The following is a 12,033-nucleotide window of genomic DNA, read 5'->3' on the forward strand; positions in this document are numbered from 1 at the left end:
GTACAGTCATTAGGTTATTTTGAAGCAGGAGACATGAAAAATTAGCACTGTCTTCGCCGGGACTCGAACCTGGACCACTCGAATACGCGCCGAGTATGCTAACCGTTACACCACGAAAGCATGCAGAAAGGAGGGAGAAAATGCCTTATATACGTTGATGACCCTATATACGTTCAATGCATCCTTTTAAATGGCGACTGGAGATTAGGGGACCCAATCGCCAAATCCTGGTGGTGAAGAATCATCATTCACCGCCTTTTAATTAGAGCGCAATTGTAGATTCATTAGGTATTTTTGAAACAGGAAAAGAGACAAATGTACAATGTCCTTGCCGGGACTCGTACCCTGACCTCTCGAATACGCGCCGAGTGTGCCAACCTTTACACCCCGAAGGCATGCTGTAAGGAGGGAGAGAATACCTTATAAGGTATTTTAACCTATAAAACAGTAAAAAAAAATATAGAAGACCTATAAATTTTATTACTTTTCTCAAGCATGAATACAAAAATATTCTATGTACAAGTTGTCATAACAGAAAATTTATCATGTTAAATTCAGAATCCGCAAATTCCGCCCAAGAACGTAAAGTATAAAAGGTAAATGTGTTTTCTTACTTATTTTCTTTGAGTTATTCTGCAAAGTTAATTCATAAAGAAATTTGAAATTTGTAATAGTACTTGTTTTCAAGGAGTACACAGTCAGGAAGAATTTTTCAAATATCATTAAACCTAAATTCTTTGTGATATTTATAACAGCGATATACCATTTTTGTCTCGAAGAAACAGTGATATGGATCTCCCGGTTACTATGAAAAGAACACATTTTCTCATTATCCCGGCATTTGCAGCAAAATGAATAAGCGCACCAGTGGCCAAGAGATGAAGGTGTTAGCCCTTTGAAGGCGAAAACGTCCGGACTGAAAAGACCGTGACAAAAAAATTAAGTTATTTACCATTATGAAATGTCTTTTATGGAACCTTCTGCATTTCAGTAGGAAAATCTGAGTTTTGAACATTGGATTATTTTTTCCACAAAGAGTAATTCTGAAGTTTATATATATATTCTAGGCAATTTCTGTATATGTAATATATGTATATATATGAAATAAAAACAACGCCAGAAGTAACTGAAGAGCAGGAAGAGGAATTTTGATTGCGTAGAAGTGTTGATCTATAATGACTAAAAAACTGGAAACGAACTCAGATTAAATCTTCAGTTTTATTTTCGACAACATGTTGCGACTACACACAAGTCGGCACATTAAATGCGCCTGTTCCAAAAGGCTTACATTTTTGATAATTTTGTAGCAAGTAAGCAGAGCAGACATACGACAGTGTAGTTAGGCCAAAGCGGGGAAATCAAGTACGTTATGTTGCGATGTTGTTTTCTTCCTTTTCCATAAGGTATGCAGTAGCAGGTGCAGTTTCCCGAAATGCATTGTATCAATTTATTCGAGACAGCTTGTCCTAAAAGGCTAATGGAAGCTTCTTTGTTTGAAAGTAGAAATGATGTCATTTGAAATCTTCACACCTCTTTGCGCGTTATTGGAGGAGAAGGGGAGGAAGCAGACGGGACGAGTAATGGACGGGGACGGGCGTTTCTGTATTTTAAGCGTAGAGGTTAGCGATGTAATGATTATGTTAATTTTATTAACAGTTAAATTTTGAGTTAAACTTCCTTTTCTATCGCTTCTTAATTTCAACTTACCACTTCCGACCAGAACTTAGTTTTAGAATCACGATTGAATGCAAATGGAGGAAGAGTGGTATTTAACCGCTAAGTTCTACTGTCTTAGAAAGAACCAGAGATTCTGGCTAGCACGCGTTCGCCTTTTTAGGCTACTCTCTCTTAAGCTGTTATTACGCTCGGCCGTACTTTAGGCCCTTGATAGCTTCGCAGTCAATTACCGTTAAGGGGCCAACTCCGTTAGAATCTTGATAGCTTCGGTTATATCTTTTTTAGTTAAGATTAGTTTAGTTTAGTTCTTAGTCTCTTAAGTTCAAGTCCGAGTGTCGGCTTTATTGTACAACTCCAAGACGAATCAATTAATAAAAGATGTTAATTACAGCCCGCCCGGGTATTTATAAAACATAAAGACTAATTTTCCAAATGAAATGGTTGGCATTGATCTGCTCGGACCCTACCCTAGAACAAAAATTAATAAAAATAGATATTTGTTAACTATTGTAGATCATTTCTCAAAATGAGTAGAAATAGTTCTTCTTAAACGAGCTTCAGGTCACAGATTCGTTTTTAAATAGGTATATTTTAAAATACTAATAAAAGTAATATCAGATAATGGAAAACAACTTGTTAGCAATATACTTAAAAATTTATGCCCAGGACTCGGCATACGCTATCTAAAAATGGTACCATATAGACTGATCGAGTACTGCGGAACACGTACATAAGAAAATTGTAAAAATTATCAGGGGATACGTTAAGAATTACCATGACCGCTGGGACAGCTGTGTCAATGAGTTAGGTTTTGCCTTGAGAACAGCAAAGTACGATACTACATAGAAGACCCCCGCGGAGTTATTTTCAGGAAGAAAAATTCTAACGCCTTTGGATAAGCTTTTCTTTGTACAACAAAGGCAAGAAGAATTTAAGTTAAAAGACATACAGAGAATTATCGATGAAGCAATTAAGAATTCTGATGTAGCAAGGCAGAAACAGAAAATATATTACGATAGAAATAGAAGGGAAATGGAATATACGGTGGGGTAGAAGTCAAGCATTCATTATCGTCCGCACCCGGAAACAGAGTTGCGAAGTTTGAACTCAGGTTTGAAGAGCCGGATATTGTAAAAAAAATAAGAGAAGCCACTTTTTATTGAAAGGCCGAAAATGGCCAACAAATCATTGCAAATATTGATCAAATACAGCCTTACTACAGCCGTAATGATTTTCAAGATTTACAGGATTTATTACAGGATCCTGGAAGGGAGGAAAGAATTCCGCCAGCAAGCCCAGATGGAGTCCTCCAACACAAAAAAGAAAGCTGACGGAGAGACCGCAACAATCACCGGTGAAGAGGATCCAACCCGGAAAAGGTCCAGGCGCACAGAAACGGAAAAAGGTAACGCCTAAAGATCAACAAGCCAGAACCGAGGATTCAAGAAAAACACCAGTACCGCCGGCTACGAGAGCGAGGCCTGCTGAGGAGGTTCCAGCGAAGCCGCAAACTCAACGACGTGCAGAATCTACTATGTCAAATTTAAACAATGTTAGATGTTGTTTATCTGTAGTTTTCTTCGCGGTAACCCAACATAAGTACCCTCAGTACATTTCAGAACAATTTCTGGACAGCATGGGGGAAACAGAAGTTTAAGTATGAATGTAAGTCGTGTGAGGGCCAATTAATGCAAAAAGGAGTAATTGTAAGGAACATGGAAATTTTTGTAAAAGCCAGCACTAATACTGTTTCCTTCCAAATATTGGAAGGAGCAAGACTAAAATAGCGAAAATAAACGAAAGAAGAGGAAGATGATTGTAACAAAATAGGATTGAAAATTGTCAAATTTTGTCAATTTCTAGCTTTAGTCTAGTTTTAGATTTTCTGTAAAGTTTGCCCTAAGAACAGAAGTTTAAGGTGAAAAGCTAGTTCATACAAGAGTTAGAAGAGTTAGTAATTTAACGTTAGAAGGTTTTTAGACTTTAAAGTCTTAAACAAGGTCGTTTAGAGACCTTTAATTTTCGACTATTTAAAGTCTGGTCGGGAATTATGTAAGGATTATGTTAATTTTATTAACAGTTAAATTTTGAGTTAAACATCCTTTCCTATCCTTTCTTAATTTCAACTTACCACTTCCGGCCAGAACGTAGTTTTAGAATCCCGTTTCTAAATTCTACTCTCTTAATCAGAGAGAACCAGAGATTCTGGCTAGCACGCGTTCGCCTTTTTAGGCTACTCTCTCTTAAGCTACTATTACGCTCGGCCCTACTTTAGGCCCTTGATAGCTTCGCAGTCAATTAGCGTTAAGGGGCCAACTCCGTTAGAATCTTGATAGCTTCAGCTATATCTTTTTTAGTTAATATTAGTTTAGTTTACTTCTTAGGCTCTTAAGTTCAAGTCCGAGTGTCGGTTTTATTGTACAACTCCAAGACGGAGCTCTGTTACACCTGCTTAGAATAATAAAGGGTTATTTCACCTTTCTACCTTGTTGTTTCTTGTCACACGAATTTAAGCGATTATTCGCTTAGCAGTTCTTAAGATTCTTCACGTTCAACAGCAACTTAGCCTTTACAAAGTGAGTCGCTTATCAGTTCTTAAAATTCTTCACATTCAACTGTAACTAAAAGTAAACAGTACAGAATCTTTATACCGAAGGCTGCGGTTTTCTAATGGTTACGTTTTTTAAGGGTTAAACACTAATAGTTTGACTAAGTTCGATACCAGGCAAATGTGCTGGAAGCATAAATATTTTCGTAGCTTTCTTCAGGTATATGTATGTATGCGCCAGTTTCTCTGAGAAATTCCTCCACGAAAGCATCTCTTCCCTTCATCGCAGAAAGAATATCGCTTGCGTGATTTGCCATAATCAAATAAACCAAAGTAATCAAGGCTTTGGAAAGGCTTCGGTACTCTAGAATGGGAGATGTGGAAAATATGAAAATGTCTTTTCAGTTCTTTCTTGAGATTAATTTTAGTAAAAAATTGCAACTAAATTCTGCTGCATTTTAACATTATAAATTAAAGGCAAAACAATATACTTCAAACCATGGGTATTTTCCAATATTTGTACTTTTCAAATCTAATTATTTGACAGACTTGCACGACTGAATATATTTCGAACATCTTATGGCAGATCTTTAGTTTTAATTCAGAAACATTTTAAATAAGGTAGTATTTCTAATTGCAAATCTTGGTTACGTGATACATTTAGTAAAAAAAAACTTAGTGTAACTTTTTTTTTTCTACAAAAAGTGATTTCAATTACTAAAACAATCCATATGCTATTTAAGTCATTAAAAGACACCCTGTTTCTCTAACATGCATAACTGGACCTTCAGATTTCGAAAGAATGCTATAGAAACCATTATGATTGATTGAAATGAAGTGACAACCTAGAGGATTTTAAAGAATCTATAAAGTTTGAATTCTTTAAATTTAGCATTAGGAAATTTTCGTATTTCTGTGAAAGATAGTATTAAGCACAAACTTATTTTTCTTTAAAATAAAAAGTAAAGTTTTGTAATTTATATTCGGAAACTTACATTTACGTAGGTGTGTTTAAGCTTCCTAAGTTAGCTATACAATACCCAAAAGATTTTATAAATGCGGTTTATCATAATAATCTTGAGAGTTTAAAGATAACATTTTTTATTTAAGTTGATCATGAAACGTACTTTTCTGTACATTAAGGAATTTCACTCTTCTTGTATCATTGTTAAAAGTATTTCATTATCAAAATTGACGTTATTTGATTTACACCTTAAACTAAAGTCATAGATTAATAACTATCATTCAAAATATTTTCAGTTGTCCAGTCTTATTATCATTCTACATTTTATAGAAAATAATTGGTAAAAACTTTATTCTGAGAATTACGAAACATATATAGATCTGGTTCATAACAAGTAAAATAAATGCATTACAATAAGCAGATTTCAGCAATATTGTTCGTTCTGCGGATTTGTGAATTTGAAGTAATTGATTAATATTATTAATTTGTGATTTGAAGTAATTTGAAGTAAACACTTAATTAAGAATAAAAACACTATTTTATTCGCCAGCAAGCACTGTTACACAGAACAGTTTGAAAGACACGTTTACGCTCGCCAAAAGACTATAACAAACGTACTGAAACACTTAGCAACATAGCTTTCAGGCTATAACGGTGAAGACAGCTTCGCGGGAGAACACTGAAGTACAGCTCTCGACTCGGTCGATCGCACTCGAGCTAATCTCTGAACTCAAGATTAATACTCTCTGCTGGGTGTGTGTGTGATTATGGCAAAGCCTCGAGGGCTATCTGCCTAAGAGGAGGGATGCCTTCGTGGAGGACTTTCTAAGGGAAACTGGCTCGTATACACGTTACACATGGGGGAAACCACGAAAACGCCCTTGCAGCCAGCCCGTTCGCAGGATTCGAACCTCGGACCGAACTACCAGTGTTCAGCGATTTTACCGCTCGGCCGCTGGTGGGCCTACTCTCTGCTGGGACAGGCAGATTATATATAGCTTTAACCTACCTACGAATATATTCTAGAGAAAACCGCTAAAAATATATATTCTAGAATGCTCTCGCTCCGTCTATGACAAATCACCAATTCTTTCGCCATTGCCAAGTCACCGATTTCGCGCCACTTTCTGGCAACCTTAAGCCCTCTTTGCGGAGAAGCTATCTCAACGCGTAGCCGCTGAGCATTTCGCAACAATATAATGCATTCAAATCTTCTTGAAATTAGCGCATATGAATGCTATAGAACGCATTAAGAAAGGATATTCATGCGCATTTTCTACGTAAATTGCAGTTTTAAAGCCGATGCAGAACAGTTGAGCCATAAAAAGTGTGAAGTTACATGTTCTGATTACTCAGAAGTAATAATTTCCGAAGTAATGTCTTTACTTAACATTTACAAAAGCGTCTATTGTCAGAGGATTTTAAGAATGTACAACTCAGTCTATCAATGAAAGCTGATCGATTTTGGGCCGGTCATCGACCATAGATTCGGCAGTTCTTTTGATATTGTCTTCAATCATATTGAATCAAAGGACTTAAAATGCAACAGGAAAGCTTAAAGGGTGTGAATAATTCAATCTCAAAATTGTGCCAGAAAATAAGGCTAACTAAATACTACTACTAAATATATGGTTTTATGTTTGCTATATATATTATTATCAATAATTATTAAGAGTTTCATAGAATAAGTATGCCAGAGATCAATGTTGCGGTCGTTCATGAGCTAGAATATGCAAACGAACCGCCAGTCACTACAAGTTTATTAAGCGTTTTCTACAAAACTTTCACACATTTTCGTTAACCACTGTCATCATTTACCATTTTTTTTTCGAATATACGGAGATTAATTAGAGTGAGATCTGCAGCATTCCAAGTACAAGTTTGCTAGTAACTGTATACTAACTTTTATGATGTAAGCCGAGGTGTTCAGGGGGTTCTCCGTAACAGATAAACTGAACAGGATGTCATAGCTGTATCCTTTATTACGGAATTTAATAAGAGTTTCAAGCCAGTCAAATGACGCTGGAGACCACGTACTGCCATCCAGTAAGGGCCAGGAGATAAAACTTTCCACCATATTTAACAAATGTTGGTCTGATATAGCGTTGATGTACCCTGTCGAAATAAAATGTTATGTGAAGACAGTATAAATAAAAAGCGTTGCTAGTTATACAAGTTTATTGCTATAATGACAACCTGACCACTTGCCCAGGGCATATGCCTATGATCAGAAAAGCAGATATCGGACACTGCAGGCCATGACCCACTAGGTCTGTTACGCCACAGAGTTTAACTTAGTTTATTGCTATAAGACCTAACTGAATTTATATTAAGAAGTGATATGCGCTATGTAACCGCTTTGGTTTATTACTATCTTTAATTAATTACGATGTCTAACGTTTTTTTTTTCATTCTTGTTCATTCTCTGACTCAAAAAGAAAAGAATTAAAGACTACGTAATCCAAAAATATGCTTTGGAAATAAGGATGTGAAAAAGGTAACGAACGCAAAGGTTATAATTAGCTGTAACTGGAAATGTAATGGCAGAATGCACATTGAATTGATCAATATTAAAAGAACTTCGCTTATTGCACCATTATTATCAATGGTGTACCATTGGCACGGGGAAGCAACAACAGCGACTACTACACAAGCTTCAGGCTTATTCATCAAGTCAATCGCCGCCGAATGATGTTAACAATTACAGTTTGTTTGGAAGTTTTATTTAACGCCCATGCTGATCGCATTTTTTTTTTTTTTTTTTTTTTTTTTTGTCTAATATGTGTATTATTTTGGATTAATTTGTCTATAAACATAACATTTACTATTTGTTAACGTATATTATATGTAATAATTATATCAATCCGTCATTTGCTATTTTACGTACACATGAATGGAATATATAATAAAGACCGGATTGCTTTTACTCTTTAGAAGTAAAATCAAAAGTTAAATCAACAGTCTTTTAACGAATATATTCTGTAATGTATTTTGTAATCTTTATTTGTGACATTCTGTGCTTTGGAGATTTATATCGTTACTGATGATGAAATAACCAACAGAGAACTTTTTAATTTGCATCTCAGTTAAAGTAACATTTTACCATTTCCTTTGACTTATATACTCTTCTGAATTTTACAGGCATTTAACATATTTATATCCCATAATATTTTGAATGCAATACTTTAGAACCTGCATTTTGTTTCATTATGGAATTCAAGTCCATTATAGAATTCGTATTTCTAAAACAGAGATTTTTTACCTACATAATGAATATAAAAATAAAAAAAAATGATTTTTAGTTATTGTTAAATAAATATTAAACATTTACAAAGGTTCGAATATTAAGAGTAAAATTGGGTGCTTACGCACCAACGCAACCACCTTTGCACAATTTGATGACTTTTTACAGATGAAATGATAAAAGTAACTTATCGGGGGCAAGCTGGCAATTTTCACGACATTTTTTTAAGAGCTGCAACTTTTTTAAGAGCTTTTAATAGCCAAACTATAGATATTTATTGTAAGTCGGAAAATATTATCAACATATCAAAAGGAAACGCACTTTATCATTTTAAGCTGCAAATTTTAATTATTAAATTAGAATTAAATAATGCATTAAAAATAAAAATCTCACACTTTTTACGAAATCCTTCTGCAGTATTTCCTGTGTCCTTTCCGTATACACATCCCTTTGTTTTCGCTTTAAAAAACCACAAACTCGGCATCGCTCACAGGCTAGCTAGTAAAATTTTCTCACTGTTGTTTCTTTTACAGATTTTGCTGCAAAATACTGCATTCCTACAGAAAATTTAAAGCAGTTTGTCCTTTCGCTGGAAAAATACTACAAGCGCATATTTTAAAATTAATTTTAAAGCAAAAAATATCAAGATTTGTTTATAAAATCTGTTGGAACTTGGAATATAACAACAACGCATACAAAAATGATGATGATGCTTGATTGAAGAATTCTAAGAGCATGGCTGCCACTATTCCGCACATTCTGAAAATTTGGCAGTTTCTACTAAAATGGTTGCGATAATACGCAAGTATTAAATTTTACTCATCTTCTATAGCAGGGGTTCTCAACCGGTGGTACGCAAAGGAGCAAAGTATTTTTAATTATCAAATTAAAAAATTAAAACCCCAACATCCTGATTGAGTTTTTTCTCTAACACTCGTCGTAAATTTATGTGATCTGAGCTTTGTTCAAGAGTCGTGGAAGTAGTACTCTGTAGCGGTGGTACTAAAGGTTTTCAATTTTTGTTTAGATGGTACACGTTAATCAAAATGTTGAGAACAGCTGTAGCATAAATGCCATTTCTACTAGTTAATTTTCTTGATTTATTGCATTTCCTTTTTGCTCTTTCTTGAACCTCAATTCACTTTTGTATATTAATTTAGCTATTTTCATTTAAACGCTTCACTTATGTCAAAGTATAAACATGTGGCTCTTGATATATTTGTTTTTGGTAACAATGAGCTCATTTGTTTCATTTTTTTACTGGATTTCCTAACAGCACATGCGAAAGTTTCAAAGATGGAAAACATGTGTTATAATGCAGCAGCATGTTAATTTTTTTGGATACATGCTGCCTGTCATCTGTAAAAGAAACTGTAAACTTGAAATATATAATGTGAACATATTATTAACATGCTACACTTACTGGATAATACCGATGACACGAAGGATTCCCTTGATAATTATTATAATAATAGTAGTTAAAAAAACACAGTGTAATAATATAATATTAATAATAATAGATTAAATTAATAATAATAGTTAAAAATTATTATTAATTTAATCTATTAATAATAATTTTTAATTAATAATAATTGATTAATAATAATAGTTAAAAAAACACAGTGTTGAGAGTAAAAAGCGTTATAAACAACTGTAGTGACAAATTAACAAGTATTTATCACTTCGCATAAATGCTGCCGCCATTATCCCATTCTATATATAATGTATTAATTTCATATGATAAGTTATTACCAATTAAACTAGCTTTAAAAACTTCAATTAAATAAATGAAATATGTATATGTGGGACGGCATCGTTCATTATAATCGGATGACGCAACAAGCTGTGAGAATAAATCTTTTATTTTTCCGATGATAGAATTCAGGCGATTTCGCCATTAAGACGACGATGCGACTGAAAGATGTTCACATGTAAAAGACGGTCGATTCTCTTTCATCTGTAAATATCATCTATTTCCTTCTACACATGTAATCATTTTGTAGTTTGTAGCAACTATTCATGTTTCATTAAATTATCGAGTTTTCCATAAATCGGACTAGATTATTAGCCCCTAGACAGCCACAAAAGGAGTAAGTTTACAGACATCATATTCCTAGACAGTAAGTACCGATTCTACAGATTTGGCCGCTCAGGCCACGATGAGCCTAGGAAGAAGCATGATGAATATTACAAAAGAAGAGAAGTAAGTTTTGTTTCGATTATTTACACATTGTTACTTCTAAGAATAGTGTTCTATGATACTGTGAATGAAGATGACTACCTTGAATTCTATTCCTAGAATTTCAAATTCTTTAAAGACTGGGCCTACTAAGTCAATTAAATTTTTACATCAAATTGTGTTTGGAACTTTGGGTGATCGAAAATATAGAGCTAGATTGCGTAACTTTTGTGGTTTTCCATCTGATTTTAATATTGAAGAAACAACACAAAAATTACTTAAAACTCTTACTGCAAATGATTTTATTTCTGTGTGTAATTTGTTACATCTTAATTATGATTCAAATCCTGATAAAAACTGTGATTTAATATTGAATAGTCTTTGTGATTTTAAGCTTTCAAAATCCGAAAGTGATGACGATGATGAGTTATCTGAAAACGAAAGTGTTTATGATTCTGATAAAAATGATGATATTAATTCTGTTCGGTCAGAATCACCTCCCATAAATAACTCAGTGGATGAAAACATTATAATGCCTAGCAATATTTCCCTACATTTTCGTGATATCTTAGAAACTGTTTCTGAATTTAATGGCACTGATACGTATCCAGTTGAATCCTTCATTGGTGATTTAGAAGAATCTTTTAAATTATTTAAGTTATCGGAACTACAGAAAATTGTGTTTGCTAAAAAATTGCTTACTGGTTCTGCTAAAGTATTTATTACGTCTTTGAAGGGTATAATATCATGGGACAAATTAAAAGAAAATCTTTTATCTGAATTTGGTTCTAAAATAAACAGTGCACAACTTCATAATTTGTTACAGAAACGACACTTAAAACCTGGTGAATTACTTTCCGAATATTTAATTGCCATGCGTGAAATAGCCAGTCGTGGTTCTGTTGATGAATCATCAATTCTTGATTACGTAATCAATGGGATACCAGATCAGAGTAGTAACAAAATTGTTTTGTACGGTTGTAAAACTATTTCTGAATTCAAAGAGAAATTAAACATTTATGAGAAAATTCGCGTTCCAGATACGAAAAATAAGGGTTATTCAAGTACTAACACACAAAATAAAACACGCGCTGTACCTAGTAAGATTAAAAGCCAAGGTGTTACAATTGTGGAAGTTTAGGCCATAAGTCGAATTTCTGTAACAATAAGAGTAAAGGATTTAAGTGTTTTAAATGCGATTTGTTTGGACACAAAGATTGTTCAAAACCATCATCTAAAAATATCCAAGATGCCAAAGCTGTTACTCCAATAACTCAGACTTGTCAGAAAGAAATGCATAAAACTGTTAATTTGGGTAATTTGAAAATTGATGCTTTAATAGATACTGGTAGTCAAGTAACGCTAATCCGAGAAGATATACATAAGAAGATAGGTTCTCCTGAATTTAAGTCGGCAGAGCT

The 12,033-nt window shown here is 33.9% G+C and overlaps 1 protein-coding gene across 2 annotated transcripts in view; it reads right to left on the reverse strand.

The window, feature by feature from the left end:
* Positions 1-12,033, reverse strand: part of LOC118186901 (neprilysin-2-like) — a 120,505-nt gene that overhangs the window by 71,097 nt on the left and 37,375 nt on the right. For both annotated transcript variants that reach the window (XM_085810343.1, XM_085810342.1), the window contains exon 5: positions 7,093-7,304. In XM_085810343.1, the coding sequence (XP_085666469.1) occupies positions 7,093-7,304 (212 nt within the window). The remainder of the gene's footprint in view (positions 1-7,092; positions 7,305-12,033) is intronic.

The sequence above is a fragment of the Stegodyphus dumicola genome, chromosome 2 (genome assembly GCF_044657685.1).
Source record: "Stegodyphus dumicola isolate Sdum_Otavi_A_Nest chromosome 2, ASM4465768v1".
NCBI classification, from domain to species: domain Eukaryota; kingdom Metazoa; phylum Arthropoda; class Arachnida; order Araneae; family Eresidae; genus Stegodyphus; species Stegodyphus dumicola.